The 22757-nt window shown below is 34.1% G+C and overlaps 1 protein-coding gene across 4 annotated transcripts in view; it reads left to right on the forward strand.

The window, feature by feature from the left end:
- The window catches only part of Tusc3 (tumor suppressor candidate 3), a 196838-nt gene that overhangs the window by 162317 nt on the left and 11764 nt on the right, over positions 1 to 22757 (forward strand). For 3 of the 4 annotated variants that reach the window (XM_074054731.1, XM_074054732.1, XM_074054733.1), the window contains exons 7-9: positions 1660 to 1723; positions 19985 to 20059; positions 21750 to 21840. In XM_074054731.1, the coding sequence (XP_073910832.1) occupies positions 1660 to 1723; positions 19985 to 20059; positions 21750 to 21840 (230 nt within the window). Of the gene's footprint in view, positions 1 to 1659; positions 1724 to 19984; positions 20060 to 21749; positions 21845 to 22757 lie in introns of those variants that run through there. The other variant, XM_020167490.2, reaches the window with a different exon arrangement.

Below are 22757 nucleotides of genomic sequence, written 5' to 3' on the forward strand. Positions count from 1 at the left end.
TAGACTTAAGTTCAAATCCCAGAGCTTCATATTATACATGTAAACTTGGGAAATTATCTTCATCCTCATTAAGCCTAAGCAACCTTATGTATAAAATGGATAGTACAAAAGACCTACTTTGTAGGGCTATTAGAATTAACTGAGATATTGCATGTCAAGTAATTAAGTGTCTTAGACAAAATGAGAGCTCCATAAAGAGTAGATGTTGTTATTTATTGGTGCTATAGTTATATTTGCTGCTATCCCTGCTGTTTGTTAATTCACAGAGTCTAAATTTCTATTCATAGTTGATGTGAAGTATGGTTTGTAGTGTTTGTAGTTGTTTTGCTGCATTTTGTAAAATAATTTCAACACTAGCATCCATTACTAGTGTTCAGAGTCTTAGATGGTTAGCTAACAACTAGATTGTCATTTTCAAAGTTATACTGGTGTCCATATAGGAATATCTAAGTGGATAGAATCAGAATTTAAAAATAAGATTCTTTAGAAGTCATCATGTGAGTCAATCAGAAGTGGCTCTCTTTAAGCTAGTTTGCCTGACACTAAACAACACATCTGAACATGCCTACAGATGGAACAGCTGTGCTATGAATTACTGAGAATTAGGAGTAGAAACAAAGATGGTTTAGATTAGGAGATAAAGAATAGACTTTCAAAATAGACTTTTTACTTCATAAAGATGCTAGGAATTATCTAATTTGGTTCCTGATTTTATTGATGAGAGAATCGTAATTTATGAAGAGATTTTATGAATTGTCCATGATTAGTGCCAGGAAGGAATAATTTTCTGACTGTTAGCTAAATACACATAGTTTAGCCATATTTATTTGTTACAGTTACAAACAAAAGAAAATATTAAATAAAGGAAAATGGTATAGGGAACATTGGATCCTCTCAAGTGGTATGTTATGGTAAGTGATGTAAGCATTGAGGACACTTACTTGTATTTAAGGTAGTTTTTTTCTCTGCTATCATTTTATAAATGGAAAATGCATGAAACAACTACTTTTCATAAGAAAGACTAATCACAGAAATACTGTGGGCAAAATATTCTAGGTGGGACACTTGTGTCATTTTTTTCATGACCAATTGCTATCAAATAACACATACCTGATACAAACTCTTCTTTAATGTAGAACTAAATTATATGCTTGTAAATATGGTAAGAACGGTTTTTAATAATTGTATTTCTTTAAAAAAGAACTTAATGCTCTAATGTGTACATTTGTAAGGTAACTCCTTATTTTAAACTTTTGTAATAAGGAAAACAATGATTTGACAGTTGATGGGGGATTTTTATATATTTTAAAAGTGGAACTATCAGAGAAATTACTTGCTGTAATCTGTACCTTATGCTGTTAAATACATCTTTGTTGTTAATTCTGGAAGAATCATTGCATTGTATGTCTGATGTTTGAGATAAAATTCTTTACCAAGTTACATTTACACATGCAAAATTACTTTTGTGATACTAAGTTGCTACTATAGTTTACGGTAATATCAACCAACATTTTCATGTGTTTCCAGGAAACTAATAATTATTTTATTCAAAAGAATTATAAACTAGTAGATGTCTCTATTTATCTTCATGATAAAACTGTAAAATAATAATATCTTTTTCCTAGATTGTAAATTTTGTTTCTTTGTCCTCTCTTACAGAGCTACATTCATGGGAGCAGCCAGGCTCAATTTGTGGCAGAGTCACACATTATTCTGGTACTGAATATCCTTTAAAATAACTGAAGAATTGAAAAGAGTAAACCAAAACAACATGTAAACAAATTGATTTTTTTTTTGGCAGTAAATACCAAGTCTTTTTAAGGACATTAAATTTTAAATTTTATTATCTGACTAATTTCTTAAATCTTATGGAAATTATTTCCTATTGTAGTTTCTTTGAATCATTTGCAGACTAGTTTTCTTTCTTATTTTTAATGACTATTGAAATTCAAAGTATTGCTTTTACTCTGCCTTGATTAGCTACATTTTTTTGTGTAGTTTACATGATTTTCGTCTTTAGGATATTGGTTTGAAGAGGACATTGCCTATGATATAAATAGAGCCTGCAAAAAGGAATTATCTCTTATGTGGAGTAAATGAAATAGGTAATATAAAACATCTGGTACTCACAAAGGAGTAGTTTAATCCCTCCTTTATTTTTCCATCTTTCTTACTCAGAATTTCAGTAGTCACAGATAATATACATAATATACATAAATACATATTTTTTGGTTGATTCTTTAGCATTTGACAAAGATATAGTTGACCAGAATAGTCCAGTGCTCTTTGTAATAATTACGAATTCTGTAACAAGAACTTAATGAAATGATTTAATTTTTTTCCAGAGTAAGGTTTCTTGAACTCTTATAACCATGTAATTTATAGGATTTTAAAAAGGTACTGTTTAAAGGTTTGATTTTAAATCTTGAAGGATAAGGAATTTATAAGTATCTAGTTTATCCTGCATGTGGACTGATCATTGTGTTTCTGAAACTCATTAAACAGCATTGACCATCTTCTTCCACTGTGTTAATTCCTAATATGTTAATTTCTTCCACTGTTTTTTACACATGTTTGATGAATATATTAAACTGTGCACAGCTGTAGCCCATTCCTTGCTTAAATATATTTCCTTAATTATGTGTGTTATGGTTTCAAAAGTAAGATACATAGATTGGATTGGAAATACCTGCAGGTGAACATACGTTCTCAATTTTGTGATCTTGTTCAAACTCAGTATAGCAACTTTAATATGGTAAGAGATTAATACCTTCTGCACATGAGACAAGACAGGTGAGAAATTAGATATTTGATAGTATGTTAATAGAGACATATCTTCCATAGTAAAAAAAAAAAAATAAGGGCAAATCCATATTTGCTATAAACTTATTTTTAATTATTTAAATATATTAATGCAGCAAAATACAATTTATGATAAAGCAATTGGCAAGAAACACCAAGTATTTTTTGCAGATAAGTTTGTATTCATTCTTATTTCTTTATATATTATAGTTTCCTTTTATTTATTTATTTATTTGTTATTCATATGTGCATACAATGTTTGGTTCATTTCTCCCCCTCCCTCTCCCCCCCACCCCCTCCCTCTGCCTCCCACCCCCTCGATACCCAGCAGAAACTATTTTGCCCTTATCTCTAATTTTGTTGTAGAGAGAGTATAAGCAATAACAGGAAGGACCATGGGTTTTTGCTAGTTGAGATAAGGATAGCTATGCAGGGAGTTGACTCACATTGATTTCCTGTGCATGTGTGTTACCTTCTAGGTTAATTTTTCTTGATCTAACCTTTTCTCTAGTTCCTGGTCCACTTCTGCTATTGGCCTCAGTTGCTTTAAAGTATCTGCTTTAGTTTCTCTGCGTTGAGGGCAACAAATGCTATCTAGTTTTTTAGGTGTCTTACCTATCCTCATACCTCCCTTGTATGTTCTGGCTTTTATCATGTGATCAAAGTTCAATCCCCTTGTTGTGTTTGCCCTTGATCTAATGTCCACATATGAGGGAGAACATACGATTTTGGTCTTTGGGCCAGGCTAACCTCACTCAGAATGATGTTCCCCAATTCCATCCATTTACCAGTGAATGATAGCATTTCGTTCTTCTTCATTGCTGCATAAAATTCCATTGTGTATAAATACCACATTTTCTTAATCCATTCGTCAGTAGTGGGGCACCTTGGCTGTTTCCATAACTTGGCTATTGTGAATAGTGCCACAATAAACATGGGTGTGCAGGTGCCTATGGAGTAACCTGTGTCACATTCTGTTGGGTATATCCCCAAGAGTGCTGTTTCTGGATCATATGGTAGATCAATGTTTAGCTTTTTAAGTAGCCTCCATTTTTTTTTCCAGAGGGTTCCTTTTTCCCTGCATCCTCGCCAACACCTGTTGTTAGTGGTGTTGCTAATGATGGCTATTCTAGTAGGGGTGAGGTGCAATCTTAGTGTGGTTTTAATTTGCATTTCCTTTATTGCTAGAAATACAAGAGGCCATGAATAGCCAAGGCAATACTCAGTCAAAAGAACAATGCTGGAGGTATCATGATACCTGACTTCAAACTATATTACAAAGCAATAACAATAAAAACAGCATGGTGCTGGCACAAAAACAGACATGAAGACCAGTGGAACAGAATAGAGGACCCAGATATGAAGCCACACAACTATAACCAACTTGTCTTTGACAATGGCACTAAAAATATACGGTGGAGAAAAGACAGCCTCTTCAACAAAAACTGCTAGGAAAACTGGTTAGCAGTCTGCAAAAAACTGAAACTAGGTCCATATATATCACCCTATACCAATATTAACTCAAAATGGATCAAAGATCTTAATATCAGACCCCAAACTCTAAAGCTGATACAGGAAAGAGTAGGAAATACTCTGGAATTAGTAGGTATAGGTAAGAACTTTCTCAATGGAACCCTGGCAGCACAACAACTAAGAGATAGCATAGATAAATGGGACTTCATAAAACTAAAAAGCTTCTGCTCAACAAAAGAAATGGTCTCTAAACTGAAGAGAACACCCACAGAGTGGGAGAAAATATTTGCCAGCTACACATCAAAGGACTGATAACCAGAATATATAGGGAACTTAAAAAACTAAATTCTCCCAAAATTAATAAACTAATAAAGAATGAGCAAGTGAACTAAACAGAAATTTCTCAAAAGAAGAAATCCTTTTTTTTTTCCTTGCCAACTTGTTTCAATCCATGGTATAGTATTTTTGCAGCATACTTTAATCAAAGTAGCAAGTCTATTAAAACACATCAGGAATACCTAGTACTGATAAACTGTTGAGAGCATCATCCCATTGTATAGCAGGAATTCTCCAAGGTTTCATTTCATGGATCACTGACATCAAGATGAGATTTAGGATGTAAAGACATTTCACAAGCAGTACAAAGTGTTCCATGCATATTTTAGCAGTTCCACAGAAAAGAATTAAGTCCCTATTCTCTTTATGCTGAAAGTAATTATTTGTTCCTTAATTTCTCTTGTGTATTTTTATTATAAAGTTAACTATTGCAAAGAGAGGTGTTATTTTTAAATGTGGGCTTATGAATATTACCCTTTACAGTCAAAAGCAGCCATTTTGTAATGATTTCTGATTTTAATTTCACTTGACATAGTCTACTTATATTTGTTGAACTTGCTCCACTTTTTACATTTCCATATGAGGGTTTTTTCCATTTATGCAAAAAAAACCAGATGGTTATTTTTTGTTTGTCTGGAGAGAATGTTTCTGCCTTTTGACTTCTTCTTCCTAATTTAGTAAGTCATATGACTAAATACCATTGCTATATATGCAAAGTTCTGTTGAAAAGAAAAGAGAAAGGAGATGGAGGCATTTGGTATCATAGGTTACAGATTCATATTTATTATAGACAAGATTTTTCTCCATATTTTTGTTTTCTTGGTAATTTATGTAACAAAAAGAACAATTCTGAATAGTTTTTAGAAGAAAACATGAAAAAGGAATAAGCAGCATTACAACATTTCATGCAGTGTATCTGATCCACCTACAAATAACTTATGCAATGCTTTATATTTCTTCTAGTAAAAATTCATTTATATTTCATTGTTTTTCATTCAGTTATATGTTTTTATCACCTCATGTAAATTTCAAGTATTTGCTATTTTCAGAAAGCTAGGATGATAAAAAATACTTATAATCCAATTCAGCAAATGTTAAAACCACTGCATGCAAAGAAGCATCAAGAGAGGAACAACTCAATGCCTAAAGTGGTTGATCTCTCCCACTGGCTTTTAATGTATGAAAAGGGGTCTCACAGACAGAAAATGAGTGAGAAAGAATAAAACAGATGCAAAGGCATATATCAGAAATTAGCTGCCTTGTTCATTGCTTATGAAACTTGAGCTCTGAGGTCTTGATTAGTTTGGCTGTGGAAAGGGATGTAGTGACATTTATAAAGTCAGTAGAGGTTTACTGTAGTTAACAATACTTAAGGTAGAGTGGAATGGAGAGCAGAGAAAGGGAGAGCTGTGACAGTTGTTCTGGCTTTAGAGGAGAAACCTGAACTTAGGTACTGGATGGAAAATGTAATTGCTGTTTAACATAGAAAATTATCAAAACTTGAAAAACTGTCAAAAGTTAAGGCATAAGGATAGGAATAAGATCTGATTCTAGAATTCACATATGTGTTGGAGAATGAAAACTTAATAGTTATAAAATCAAGAAACACAGGAGTTCAGCCAGGCATGGTGGAATGTGTCTATAATCCAACCTACTCAGGAGACTAATGAAGGAGGATCCCATGATCCCAGGATTTCACACGCAGCCTGAGCAATGATGAGAGCAATCTCGTCTTATTAACAAACAAGAACAAGAAAGCAAAGACAGGAGTTAAAAACTGTGGAGAGAAACATTTAGCCTAACAAAATCTTTAAGATTAATAGGCTTTATATTTGATTGATGTAAAAGTTTAATTTGTTTAAAATTCTTAACATCATAAAGCTGATCAGATAAAGAATCAAGAACTTAAAACTCTTTAACTGATTTTTTTTTCTACTCAACAACATTTTCCCACTGAGTCAAAACTGTTGTCACTTGGAAGCAGAATTTTGATAAGAGAATAATACATGGCAGCTCTTGCTTGTAATTCCAGCTACTGAGGAGGCAGAGATCTGGTAGGTTGCATTTTGAGGCCAGCCTGGCAAAACGTCAGTGACACCCCATGTCAGTCCTTAAGCTGGGCATGGTGGCGTGCACTTGGCATCCCAACTACACATGGAGTAGCTGGCATGAGGCTGGTCCTGAGCAAAAACTTCAAACCCTACCTGAAAATAACCGAAGCAAAAAAAGAATTGGGATGTGTCTCAAGTGGTAGAGCACCTGCCTAGCAAGCACAAGTCCCTTAGTTCAAACTCCAGTGCCACAAAAAGTGTCAACAAATAGTGACACAGAATTACACAAAAGTACATTTGCTATTGTGTTTCTATTAGGTCACTAAAGATACAGCATGTATGTTTATATTTCTTAAGTCATTCCATCAAATCTCCACACCCTCTTGCACTACAAAGTATGGGGTGGGTCTGTGTGGGTCAGGATATATAACTATAAATACACACATAGGTGCAATATGTGTGTTATGTCCTTAAGTACAAAGCTACCAAATATGACAAGATCCCTGACAATATCTAAGCAAAAAGACCAGTGTACCAATGTAAATGTAATTAAGCAAATATTTTTTCAGTTTTCATTACGTTCTTAAAGAATCCTTTAAATATCAAAAGTTTAAAGCTGAAGGTGTGGCTCAAGTGGTAGAATACACCTGCTAAGCATGAGGCCCTGATTTCAAACAGTGGTATTGCCAAATAAATAAATAAATAAAATTAATACTAAGGCTCAATGCACTGTAATCTTAACTGAAATATTGAAGTGCAGTCACAAAATTTTTGAATCTGTAATTGCTTCAGTTAAAAAGTACATCAAATATATGAAATTATGTGTAAAACGTTTTGCTTTTGGTATATAATCTTAAAGTGCAAAACCAGTAAAAATGTTGACATAAAAATAAATGTTACCTCAATAATTTTAAATATTCTTATAAAGATCACATTGATTTTCGTATGAGAAAACATTTGTTTCCTATTGTGAAAGAATATTGCTTTATATTTGGTTCTAATCTGTGATACAGATCACATGATCCTTTTAATGTGTTATTTCTAAAAAAGAATCATACTATAGAACAAAATTAACAACGGATGCAAGCTGAAGATAATTTCAGATTTAGATCCTTTTAAGTCTTCTATAATGCTAACATTTTTTCAGCATCTGTTCTCATTTGTATTTAAATACTGATTCCCTTCCTAGAAGCAGCAATTTACCATCATGGGCAATGAGAATGGATTATAATGTAATATAAATGTATTTATTACTAGTTCTGTAAGATTTCAGTGACTCTGAGCACTGTATATAATTAATACAAATAGCTTATTTTATGTGAGGTCAACATTTTGACTTTTTAAGTAGTCATTAAGGAAAATGATTAGGATCAGCAAAGAAATACTGCAGTGTGCACAGTAATTAGTCTATATTGTTAAAAATATTAATATACATTTGCAGAGTAGTTAATGAACTGTACCAACTGTTTTTATGGGGGAGATGAGGTGTTTGGAGGCCTGTTGCTTATTCTCTTTTTATGTTGGGACTTCAGTAAGACACAGCTAGATGTATACACCCATCAGTCTAATGGCAGAAAAGAACCTCTTATTCCATAGGTAGATGTAGACTGTTTTCAGATTTGGAGGGGCTTTCAGTAGTCATTGAGCCTTCCACACAATGAAAAAAATATGTCACGTGTATTAACTCTGACAGATGATTATTTAACTGCTGCTTCTATCTAAAAACTAAGATTTTTATATTACAAATGTGTAATTACTTCTCAAATGGTAAATATTATGTAGACTGAGGTTTTTTTTAGCCAAAAATACTTTAGTTCCTATAGTAGAACTTATGCTTTAAGTTAAAAAAATTTAAGTAAAAGAGACAGCAGGTTAGCAAGTTTAAACCATTTTAGTTTAATTCGTATGTCTTAATTACTTCCAGCAAGTTTAAAATATGCCGGTTGCTGTCTTCTCATTAGAGCTTAGAAAACTAACTTTTGCAAGAAATCTGAGGAGACAATCCTGCCTGTTTGATGTCTTCACAACTTTCTAACAGCATATTTCACCTCGGATTTACACACAACCCATATCTAGTAATCCCTGTGGTTTAAACTCCTAATTTGTGATTGTATGCATAAAGTCTTGCATTTATTTTCAAGTAAGGAAAAAAGCTTAAATTCCTGTCAAACTTGATGGTGTATGGTGAGATTTTGGCACTGAGTTAGATCATCTGTAGCAGGAATTGGCATACTTAGGACCAATACAGGCCAAATCCAGCCTGCCCACTATTCACACAAATAAAGTTTTATTGGTATACAATCACACCCATTCTTTTGTGCATTGTTTGTGACCACTTTTGCACTACATCAAAATAGAATACTAGCAACAGATACTGTACAGGTTGCATAGCCAGAAATACTTACTTTTCTGACATTTTACAGAAAAAGCTTACCAATGCCTTCTGTAGGATGTAGTCAATAAAAAAAAAAAAAAAGAAAGAAAATCCACAACAACTGATGTTGTTACCTTTTTATTATGTTGGTCATGGCTCACTTATATAATACATTCCAGAGAAAGAATTGCATGAGTGGTTGAAGCAGCTTTCATTTGGCATTATTTATTGCCTTCATGCCATCAGGGAATTGGCAGAAACCTGCTATGCTAGGTCAAAATGACCTACTTGACTACAATCTCATGCCTCATATTCCCCTTAGGTCACAATTCTTTTGTGACCTCCTTCTTGAGACATTTTTAATCATTTCTCAGTTTGTATATTGAAAGTTCCAGTATTTTATATTTTACCAAATTTAGTTAGCAATAGCTTTATAGGAGTGGTGTTCCTGGGCATATTCTTGGTATATACATCTATTCCTGGTACATACAATCAGTGATCATTGAGTTCTGATAAGATTTTTGACATGCTGAAACCTCAAAATTGTGTGTTAGACTCGAGGTTTCCATTCCCTTTTGCCATTATTAATAGGGATTTTGCATATTATTTGAACTGCTGTTCGACAAATGCTACATTGCTATTGCACTTGCTCCCAACAAAAACAGCAGGAGAATTTGATTAAATTGAATATAGAATATAAAGAAATGATATAAAGGTGAAATCTACAAATTGCTGTTTCAGACAGCAATTTGTGAATAATTTGCAAATTTATTTGTGAAATCTATAATATCAATATGCTTTGGGTGTAAGAAAGATTTTTTAATGCTCTACACTTTATGAAAAAACATTTTATGTTTAGCATAGATAATTTATGCTGAAATTAGCAATTTTATTCCTTATCCCATTCTCATTATCATTTTCCTCTAACCTCTATTTCATTCTGTGTCACTCCTTTTGTGCTTTTTTTGTTTTGAGAAAATTATTCATACATCTTTGGGCTTCATTTTCCTTATTTATAAACTGATAATGATAGCTACATGAAGGAGTTGTTGGTACTAGGTAAGATAGTAAACAAAACAAAATTTCTATCCTTTGGAGGCTAACATTGTAGTAGAAGGAGAGAGATGACAATAAGCCAAAGAAAAAGGCAGTCTGAAAGGTCTTTCAACATAATGTTGTATATAAAAAGGAAATAAGAACAAAATTCATAAGAAAAAAGGTTAATGAATTTGATGAGATTAAAATCAAGGCTTTCTGTAGCTGACAAAATAGTTGAAAATAAAAAGACAAAGTAGAAGAATCTGTGCAACACTTCAGTTTGTATTCTAAAAAAAATGAAGTCAGTATACCAATTAGAAAATAAAGATAGGCTTAAATGGACAAAAATATGCCAGGTACTCAGACTCAAGTGGGGAACTTAACGCTATTCCCCACCTATCAGTCTGGCAGTATTATGTTTAGTGAAATATAAGAAAAATGGAAATTCTTGCATTGCTCATTTTAGAGACTATGATTAAACTGAACAAATTGAAAGTATACGTAACCAGTTTCTCAAAAATGCGATGTCTAGTTGTAGAACCTTGAGAAAATATTGTACATGAGTGCAAAATGTATAAAAAGATATTCTTGTGGGTTTCAAGATGATGCTAATTGCTCCAAACTCAGGACAGAGTTCCCACAATCTGAAGGACCATGGAAACTGCAGGCCCTGGAAAGACACATCTCAGGCCCCACAGGCAGTAAGAAATAGAACAGTGCCTGAACCTAAAACCATTAAAGTAACAGAATACATGAACCCTCAGAGCCAAACATGGGAGCCAAATGCCCAAGACAATGGGAGAGCTGAAACCTTCAGTACAAGAACTGCCCAAACATCAGAGGCATATAGGGGGCAATCTGCTGAGGAAAACTTTGCGGATCCAAAGAGCAGAAGTGGAACCATACAGTGCTTCAAGCTAGAACAGAAACCCTCTCTGGAATCATGGTGCACTTTCCTAGAAGGCATGTGCCCCGCCGCCAGCCTTAGGGATTCCCACCACTGCCTGCAAGACCCCCAACTTGAGCTCTAGTGACCAATAGCAGAAGGCCTGCAAGGAGCAGGTACCCAACATGAAAAATTTACTGAGACCCAGCAGCTCCCACAGAGGTCACAGGGAATGGGTCACTGTGTGGTAGCACTGCCATCAGGCAGCTGCACCTCCAGCCCTGCCAGAAGTTGGACAACTTGTGAATAAAACTCTGCACTTGATGCATAACTACAGCCTTTAAGTGGTGGGGCCCTTGAGAGATGAGAACATTGCAGATGTTAGTGGGGTGAGGCTGCCTGGTCTCAGTACAAACTCCAAAGAGTTAGATCTATAAACACATATCTGTCTACAGCACCAGTCGCCAAACCAGAAGCAGATATCGAATTTAGCCTGCTATCTGGTGGACTGAAAGAGTCAGACACAGAGGGATGGGAGAAGAGCAACAACACTAGAAAATTTGCAATTTTTATCTAAACTTTATGGCCACTGCTGCTGAAACTGTGATTTAGACCTCTTACTTGTTTACTTGCAGCTATATTTTTTCCTTTTTTTTTTTGTACATTACAACAGCAGTTTTGCCTTCCTGCTTCCCAATTCCCTCTTTTGACCTCTGTCCCCTTTCATTGCAGTCATGTATGAGACCTCCCATGAACCACCTTTAAGTTTGTAACCTAAACTATTTCTTTTTCTCCCTTTTCTGCTACCCTCCCCAATTTATACTTTCTACCTGTTAACCACCAGAACAACTACTTTCTCAATCTCCTCTTTGTCTGCTCTCCCACAGTTGTCCTTCACTATCAATAATTCCAATAAATAAAGGGATTCCCATATTTTCTTTGTTCTCTTTTTTTTTCTGTTCTGCGGAGTTTTTATTTGATCAGTTTTCTCCAGTTTTCTCTCCCAACTTCTCCCCCATTTTCTCGATCATTTTATAACCTACCTGATATCTTCTACCCATCCTAGTCTGCCTCTTAATTAATGCCTTATATTAGCGCAGCCACCACCCTTTCCTACTACATAAATTTTTCACCTCATGTTACCCACTAGACCTTTCCCTCTGTCTTGTCCAACCACAACTTACAACATTTAACCTTCCAGGACCATGAAGATTCATTGCTGCTCCAATTGAAAACCAGATGTACTGGAACAATAGCAGTAACTGATCTTCATCAGTGATTACTGTAACATCAAGGCTGCAGTTCAATATCTGTGACAGCTTTAGGAGCTAAGTATTCTTTCCCTGTGTGGAACAGAGGTCAAAATACAGCCTCTTGAGAATAAGAAACTGAAAGAATTGATACTGAGCCACTACCTCCTCATATCTTGACACGAGAAAAGACACTAGAGCTCAACCACTGCCCAGTCCTGTACAATCCTTCATAAAACCCCCAAATACATGGGCACAAGGGATTGGAACTGTGAACAAAAAATAACCCCAGATGCATAAATCTCAACACAGAAATCTGAAGCAGCAAGGCAAGCTCCCTCTCAAAAGCCATTTCCACCCCTAAGGATCTAGACAACTGTGAAGAGGAAGAAATATCAAATATTGAATTCCAAAAAATAATAGTAAGAATGATAATGACCTTAAGGAAGAGACACAAAAGCTAGTGTCTGACCTCAAAGAGGATGTGACTAAACTAAATGAACTCAAAAATTATACAAACAGATGAATGAAATTAAGAAGGTCATACAAGATAAAAAAGATGATTTGTGAACAGAATGGAGCAAGTTGAAAAGAGTATTGGGAACAGAAGAGAAAGTAGAGGAATAGATAAAACAGTATAAGATCATGAAAAAATGCTAAGAAAACATGTATGGAACATGCAGCACATCTGGGATACTATGAAAAGACTAAACCTATGAATCATAGGTATGGAAGAAGAAGAAGAGATACAAACTAAAGGTATAGACAACCTATTCAATAAAATAATAGTCAAAAACTTCTCCAACCACGAGAGAGAGGGAGTCATCAATGCAGGGAGCTTACAGAACACTAAAGAATCATAACCAAAAAGGAAACATCCCCAGACATATCAAAATTGAAACACTCAACATACAGAACAAAGAAAGAATACTGAAAGCTGCAAAGGAGAAAAGACAAGGTCACAAAGGCAAATCCATTAGAATAAGCAGTTTTCTCAACACAGACTCTAAGAAGGTCATGAAAAGATATGTTTCAGGCCCTGAAATGAAACAACTGTCAACCCAGACTAGTTTATCGAGCAAAACTATCCTTCCTAATTGTAGGAGAAATTAAAACCTTCCACAACGAGGAAAAGCTAAAGGAATTTATGATTACCAAGCCAGCACTGCAGAAAATACTTAAAGAACTCTTACACACAGAAGAAAAAACTAGAGCAAGCCAGGAAGATGCAAGAAAAAATAAACCCTTTTGATGAAGCAGACCAGTAAACAAGGAATAGATAAAAAGTAAATGGGAATAAAATTGATGGGAAATACTAAGCACCTCTCAATACTAACACTGAATGTTATTGAGCTCAATGCCCCAATAAAAGACCTACAATAGCAAACTGGGTTAAAAAACAAGACCCATTCGTATGTTGCTTACAAGAGACTCATCTCACTGAAAAAAATAAACACTGCCTTAGAGTCAAAGAGAAGAAAAAGGTTTCCCAAGCAAGTGGAACCCATACACAAAAGCAGCTATACTCATCTCTTACAAAGTAGACTTCAGACTAAAATGAGAAGAAACAATGAAGGTTACTTCATATTAATTAAAGGAATAGTTTGTCAAGAAGAAATACTTAACCTATATGCATCAAATATGAAATATTATTAAAAAATAATAATAATGAACCTAAGAGCACAGACCTTAACAGGGTGATTGAGGGAGACCTGAATACCACACCCACAGCAGTAGATAGGTCATCTAGGCAAAAAATTGACACAAAACTTCAGAATTTCTACACACATCAAATGGACATCTGCAGAGTGTTTCACCCAGTAAACACGCAATACATATTCTTTTCTGCAGCTCATGGAACTTTCTCCAAAACACATTATATTTTAGGACACAAAGGAAGTCTCAACAAAATTTAAGAAAATTGAGATAATCCCCTGTATCATATCAGATCACAACAGAATAAAACTAGATCTCACAACAAAAGAAACCACAGAAAATATTCAAACACTTAGAGACTGAACAACACACTGTTGCATGACTAGTAGTTGACCAAAGAAATAAGGGAAGAAATCAAAAAGTTCCTAGAATCTAATGGAAATGAAAATACAACCTACCAGAATCTGTGGGACACAGCAAGGGCCATGCTAGGGGAAAACTTTATAGATATATGTGCCTACATTAAAAAAAAGAGACCTCTCAAATAAACAACCTAGTGATATATCTTAAGCTTCTAGGAAAAATAATAACCAAACCCAAAACTAGTAGATGGAGACAAATAATAAAGATGAGGGCCAAGATCAGTAAGATCAAGACCAAAAAAAAACCAAACTGTACAAAGAATTAATGAAATAAAAAGTTGGTTCTTTGAAAAGATTAACAAGATTGACAAACCCTTAGCCAACATGACAAAAATGGAGAGGGAAAAGACCCAAATTAATAAAATCAAACTTGAAAAAGGGGATATAACCACAAATAATAATGAAACCAAGAGGATCATTACAGAATACTTTGAAAAGTCATATTCAAGAAAACTGGAAAATCCAGACAAAATGAATAAATTTCTAGATGCATATGAGCAGCCAAAATTGAACCAAGAAGACATCAACCACCTAAATAGACCTATAGCAAGCAATGAGATTGAAGCAGTAATAAAGAGCCTCTCTACACAGAAGAGCCCCAGACCTGATGAATTCATGGCTGAATTTTACCAAACCTTTAAAGAACAACTGATACCAATACTCCTCAAATTTTTCCAGGAAATAGAAAGGGAAGGAACATTTCCAAACTTGTTTTATGAAAGCCACTTATTCCAAAACCCAATAAAGATGCAACAACAACAACAAAAAGAATTATATACCACAATCTTTAATGAATATAGATGTAAAGATTCTTAACAAAATACTGGTAAATATATTCAAAAACACATCAAAAAGATCATACTCATGGCCAATGGTTTTATTCCAAGGATGCAAGGCTGGTTCACACACAAAGCTATAAATGTAATACAGCACATAAACAGAAACAAGGACAAAAACCACATGATCCTCTCAATAGATGCAAAAAAAGCCTTTGACAAAATCCAACACCCTTTCAGGATAAAAGCTCTGAAGAAACTAGGAATAGAAGGAATGTTTCTCAACATACTAAAGACTATATATGACAGACCTACAGCCAACTTTATACTAAATAGAGGACAACTGAAATCAATCCCACTAAAGTCAGGAATGAGACAGGGAGCCCCCTTTCTTCATTCCTTTTCAATATGGTTTTGGAATTCCTAGCCAGAGCAAGAAATAAAAGGGATTCAAATAGGGAAGAAAGAGGTCAAACTATCCCTATTTGCAGATGACATAATCCAATACATAAAAGACCCTAAACACTCTGCCAAAAAATCTATTAGAAATCATAAACTTTTGGCAAAGTAGCAAAATACAAATGTAACATACAGAAATCAGTAGCCTTTTTATATACAAAGAACAGACTGAGAAAGAAATCAGGAAAACAATCCCATTTACAATAGCCTCAAAAATAATAAAGTACCTGGAAATAAACTTAATGAAGGAAGCCACAAACTTTTTCTATGGAACTATAAACCACTAAAGAGAGAAATTGAAGAAGATATCAGAAGATGGAAGAATCTCCTATGCCATCAACATTTTGAAAACAGCCATATTACCAAAAGCAATCTACATGTTCAACACAATCTCTATCAAAATTCTTATGGCATTCTTCACAAAGATAGAAAAACCAATCCTAAAATACTTGTGGAAACACAAAAGACCTCAAATACAGGAAGACCAATGGATTAGAATAGAAAACCCAGACATAAACCCATGAAGCTACAGCCAAATGACATTCAACAGAGGAGTCCAAAACACATGATTGACATGCCTCTTCAACAAATGTTGCTGGGGAAACTGGATATCCATCCACGTGTAGAAGACTCAAACTAGATCCTGCCTCTCGTCCAGTACCAAAATCAACTCAAAGTAGATCAAAGACCTTAATATATGGCCTGAAGCCTTGAAACAACTCAAGAAGTAGTAGGAAATACACTGGAAAAGATAGGTAGGGAATGACTTCCTAAGCAGAACTTAACAGGCTCAACATCTGAGAAAAAATGAACAAATGGGACTACATCAAACTAAACAGTTTCTGCACAGCAAAAGAAACAGTCACTAGAGTTGAGAACACACAGAATGGGAGAAAATCCTTGACAACTATTCAGCTGATAAGGCACTAATATCCAGAATTTACATGGAATTCAACTCAATCTCCAAAGAATCAACATCCCAATGAAGAAATGAACACATATGTTAAATAAGGAATTTCCAAAGGAAGAGGTACAGTTTTCTTCCAGTAAACACATGAAGAAGTGTTCAACTTCCCTGTCTATAAAAAGATAGAAATCTTCTTTTTCATCTCACCCCAGTTAGAATGGCCATATTCATGGGCAATAACAAGAAATGCTGGTGAGGATACAGCAAAACTGGAACCCTTATACACTGTTGGTGGAAATGAAAATTAGTGCAACCATTGTGGAAAGCAGTATGGAGAGTCCTCATAAAGCTAAAGATAGAACTGCCATATGATTGAGTGATACTCTTGGGCATACACCCAAAGGAACATAAGACAGAACACAGTAGAGGTACCTGTGCACCAATGTTCATCATCTCACTATTCACAATAGCCAAGCTACGGAAACAACCCAGATGCTCTACAACTGATGAATGAATCAAGGAAATGTGGTTTATATACACAATGGCATTTTCCTCAGCCATAAGGAATAATGACATGTTATTATTAGGTAAATGGATGCAATTGGAGGACATCATGTTAAGTGAAGTAAGCCAGGCTTAGAAAGACAAAGACTGCATGTTTTCTCTCATGTGGAACATAGATACCAAAGATAAAATATATATACAAAACAAACATCACATACAAATTCCTATGTAAAACATGCTTGTAATAGTGAAACTACTCTGGAATTCGGGGAAGGAGGGAAAGGAAAATAGAATGATTGAGCATCAACAATATCATAAAACATTTGTGAAGGTAGAGGATATAAAGATATTTACTGAAAGCTATTGAAAAATGGGAGGGTGGGAGGTAAAAGGGTAAGGGAGAGCAATGGAGGGGGCTGAATGGACCAAATTAAAGTATACTTACAGTGAGGATACATTGGGAAACTCCTTTGAATACTGACAAGTATTAATAATTAAACACAGGACTATAAAAATAGGAACGGTGTGTGGCGGGGTACTTGTGGAAAGAAGTGGGGTGAGTGAAGAAGATTAAGATGGGAGAATATGGTTGATGAACTTCATATACTTATAAGAAATAGAACAAAGAAACCTTGCAATTGCTTTAAGTGGAGCAGGGAGGGGGCAGAGAGGAGAGATGGCGGGGGTGATCTAACTAAATAAGTCTGTTGGAATTGTCACAATCCCCCCTGTACAACAAATCTATCCCATTAAAAAAATGTGGTCTTAAAAAAATACTCTTCACAGCAATATGATAGCAAATATTTGGGAATAACTTAAATGTCGTCAGTGAGATAAAGCAATAACTTGTATTTTCTCTTATGAACTCACATGATTTTCTACCATGTTTAAATTTCTATGAAATTCAAAAGCATTACATGTGAGAAGCACATTGTTCACAAATTGTTCAACATTATAATATAGCAATTCAAAGGGGGGAATTAAAACTGGAATGAAGATACACAATAAAATATATTAATATATATTTTTGCAGTACTGGGGATTGAACTCAGGGCTCCATCCATGCTACACAAAGTACTGTACCACTAAACTACACACCCCAGCCTTGTTTTTTTGTTTATTTTAGACAAATTTTGCTAAGTTGTCCAGGCTGGCCTCAAGCTTGTGATTCTCCTGCCTTAGCCTCCCCAGTAAATTACAAATAGGTGCTCTCACTAAGATACTCTTTTTACTCTGACAACATAGATGTATTTATATGTGTATATAATTTGATCCAGAGAATGTTTTAATATAGTTTATGCTCATTAAAATTGTCATTTAATTTTGTAAACTTTTCCCACAGTCATAACTGTCTGTGCCACTAAACAACAGAATCTCCTACATGTGAGCAGTCTTAATCATACAGGTTTTTACTTCATTTTCCTCATTTTGTTAGAAGTAGCACTCTGTGGTTGTGGACTCAGGGGACTTTCTACAGGTAGATTTCCTAAACCACATGAAAAATAAATCCTTAACATCCACAGACTTCTCTCACACTGGAACAGTCGCTCTCTTATCATATCCATTGCTACATGATTGAAACTCAAGAATTCAGTAATACCCAAATTTCAGTGGTTTTAAAACTGTGTATCATGGATCTCTAAATTTAGTGGTGTATTTAGAATATGTGGGGGGGGGGGCAGGGAGGGGCAGCATTGCATAGGCTGGTAGGCACTTTTTGTCTGTTATACAGTAGGCTTGCAACCCAAGTTTTTGGTCCGTTTTGCTACTGACTTTTTGTTCTAGAGAGGGTTCCAGTGCAACAATAGAATAGGTTGAAAACCATTTGTTCTAATAGAGAGGTCAATGTAGGCATAATTAGAGGAGCCAGATATTATCCAGAAGTTAGATAATAGGGGTCATGAGAACAGCCTCATATAAATAGTGCAATTATTAATAATGACAAATTCAATCATATACTTATGAAAACTGATTCAGTGTGGAAATATTTTACTCTGCATAACTTCCTCTAACTCATTCCATTTAATTGTATAGACATATACCTAATAATATCCATTTTGCTTTTTTTATTTGGGGTAGAAGAAACATCCCTGCACAGGAAGCTTACTGATGTTGTGTGTACATATAACAGGTAGAAATGAAGACAGCAAAGTCATGATGAAATTAATTAAGCAAATGGGAGTATTTCTTGGCTTGAATTAGTTTTCTCTTCATTTTTGAATCCGTTAATACTTAACGGATAATTAAGGATCCGCAGATACTTAATAAATTTATGTCCAGAACTGGTATGTTTTAAAATCATAACAGTACAAAATGTAAAAAAAATATATTTTAATAATGACAAAAAGTGTTCTTACAAAGTCGAAATATCCCCATTATTTTCTTAATCTCTGGCATCCTTCAGCATAGCATGAATAAATCCACCCTGTTGTAAGCAGACATTTAGTACAGAAGTAATTTTGTGTTCTCTTTATGTCAGTTAATTGACTAGCTCAGGATACTGCTAAATTTGTTAAATCATTTTAGTATAATGTGCCTGTTTGATTTTATAAGGCTTGTAATTAAATACCCAAAATTTGTAAGTGACATGGTACATGATCTTAATAAGTGTTTCACTGAGTAAAATACAGGAAATAACACATATATACACATAGCTACACACTGAAAATGGAAAAGGGTGTGAGTACATTCTAATTTTCTAGAATTGCCAATGAAATATATCACTGTTACTATAAGATTTTTATGTTAAATGTTAAAACTAGTTTTGCAAATCCATATTCTCAGAGGGTGGTAGAAAACATATTCATATATGAAAGTGCTAGAATTTAAAAATATCTCAAAATCTAGCTAATTAAAGTTTCAGATTATAAGCATTAAAAATTGAGGCATACAGGATGAGTGGTGCTTTTATGTTATATGAAGAGTAATGATTATATTTGTTTCTCTCTGTATTTGTAATTTAACTATCCTGGAATATTATATTCAGACTCAGAAAAATTGATAGGTTTTATTTGCATCTATTTCTACTGTTTCCTTGACAACTAGTATAGATGCTGCTATTACCATGGGAATGGTTCTTCTGAATGAAGCAGCAACTTCCAAAGGAGATGTTGGAAAAAGACGGAGTAAGTCCTCTGTGTTGGCATTTTTGTAGTGTCTTTTGGTCTTAAATGGGAAGTATAGCCAAGTCTTTTGTAAACATTCAACTTCTGAGGAAGTCATCTAGTTTGAAGAATGTGAAGATGGTTTTTGCTTTTTTCTATTTCTTGGCTGTATGTGAATGTTCTTGAAAATGTATTTTTTCCAAAATGAGATGTGAGTGATTTTCTGTGGAATCATGTGTATAGGAGAGAAAGAAAACATCAACCTGCTAAAGCCTTAGTCATTTTTGTAAGACGCATACTACAGAGGGAGAATTTTGTGAGCAGAGATTTTTATTTTATTGGCACACATGTTCCTTATGCCATGAGAATCAAGTATTCACTCAAATCCTGAGGCTTTTCTACACAAATATTTTAATACCTTCCAATTCCCTCCAAACCTTTCATTAACATTTTAGAAAAGGAGGTGACATCTCTTGACAGTATCTTTTCCAGGGGCTTTGTCTTTTGTATTGATATACTGGGCTTTATATCTCCCATCAAGTCCTAGTATTGTGTTTTTAAGGAAGTTACTATAGTTTATCCTTTGAGGGAGCTATTCCTCTCAGAGGGTGGTAGAAAACATAAAGTAGCTTTCTGAAGTAATATTTTTGGTAGCAAAAAGCTTGGGCAATACCTCTACTCTGTGAACATAGGTCAAAACATGATAAAGTACTTTAGAGTCATTGATTCCTGACTATAATTAATATCAAGTCCCTATATAATTTTATGATTTTTCTTCCACAAACTTTTAATTAAGAGTTTTCTCAATACACTTTGTATTCCTGAACTTGTTTAAAGAGCTAAAAATTATATGTGAAACTCATAGGTATCTGAAAAAAGACAATTAAGATATTTAATATAACTCATACTTTTACTTTATTTTCTGCCAATATTCATGTGAAGTCCAACCGCATGGTGAGATTTTTCTGAATTGAAATGTCACAGAGGCTGCAGTGGGATGCTACTGAATCCTTCTGATAGTTCATAATTTGTACTTAAACCTAGCAAAAACTATTCCTAAAGAGTTGCATGAACACTGGCTAGTAAACCATATTTTGACAATGCCATCCCTTCTTTACTTACTGATTTCCCAGATTTTAATTAAACATAGTTTCATTATTATGCTAGAAAAACCATAAGTTTTAAATTATATTTCATCATTATAAAAGCATATAGGATGATTTCTAAGTAACAGGATTTTGCTGAGACAATAATCTAACTAGTAACTTAAAATTGTTTTTCTTTGTGAATACCACATGACATCTGAAAAGAATAAAACTATATTTAGTATTCTAACAATGTAAATGTTCTGCTGTTATAGCCAATGCTTCAGAATGCAAGGGCTGATAATATTGTTTGTGGTTTATCACATATTTTGTTTTGTTTTGATCCCCCTGGGGCATTTTAGTACTTGTAGCAATTTTATAGGAGAAGAAAACCACTGGAAGACTTAGATCAGTCAACATTGTTGTTTTCATACCCCAAATAGTACATTTTCATTGAGAAGAATGTGGAAAATAATGAATACATTATAATGTGGATTATCTGGTTTGTTGTACCTGTATGTACCAGGAACCTGTAAGTATTCTGTAATTGAATGCATTTTAAAAATATAAACATTTGGGTTGTTTTAATTGGTTTTAGACACTAACAGTTTTCTTTCTCTTTCTAGTAATTTGCCTAGTGGGATTAGGCCTGGTGGTGTTCTTCTTCAGTTTTCTACTTTCCATATTTCGTTCCAAGTACCATGGCTATCCCTATAGGTAATATTTTATACTGAAATGAGTTTTATTAATTTTAACTAATAAAGTAAACAATGTCAGTGGTTAATATAAAGTAACTAATTATATTTGCCATATGATTTCAAATTCAATTAAGCGAACTTTTGAGCACCTACCATGTGTTTAGCCTAGTAGACTGTCCAAAGATATAATAGTTTCTGTTCCTATGTAAAATGAAGTTTCACTGTAGAAATACATATGTTATGTATGTATGGCATACTAAAACAAAATGAGCTTAAAGTTTTATGGACTTCACAATTTCGTCTTCCTTTGGTTTGTTCATGGTTTTAACTTCATTTGTAAGATTGTTTTCTCATATTACCTTCTCTTCAGAGTCTAATAAATATTGCTTCTTCTTTTGAGTTATTCAAACTTGTAACTTTTCCAAATAAGAAAAGCCAACTTGAAAGGGAAAAAATAAATGATAAACTAATCTTTGGTCATTAGAAATCCTCATAATGAATATCTTGCAAGATTTTTCACCATTTTGCCAAAATTGGAAGTAGGTATGTGTTGAAAATTCTTTTTGAAAACATATTATCAAACTGCACTTTCACTAAAACATACTGTAGTATATGTGTCAGATTATAGTTGTTCAGTTTATGAATTAGGCATATGTTTGCTTCTTGACCATGTTCTTCCTTCAGCTTTTGTTTTAAGTAGTAACTATTTCACATTCTTTAAGGAATCCTAATTCTTAGAGTTTAACCTCTCTAATGAAGAAGTAAAAGCCTTATATGATACATCTCCAAATCTCTATCATACAATCATCAAAATTACTAAAGGAATGAAAGAAATGTGGGCATCAGATCTAAGTTGTAGGGTCATCGGTCTTAAACCATGCTTGAAGCATGAATTTTTCAAACATCAGTTCTGAGGGCAACTAGAGTAATGAGAAA

This window comes from Castor canadensis, chromosome 14 (genome assembly GCF_047511655.1).
Source record: "Castor canadensis chromosome 14, mCasCan1.hap1v2, whole genome shotgun sequence".
Lineage (NCBI taxonomy): Eukaryota > Metazoa > Chordata > Mammalia > Rodentia > Castoridae > Castor > Castor canadensis.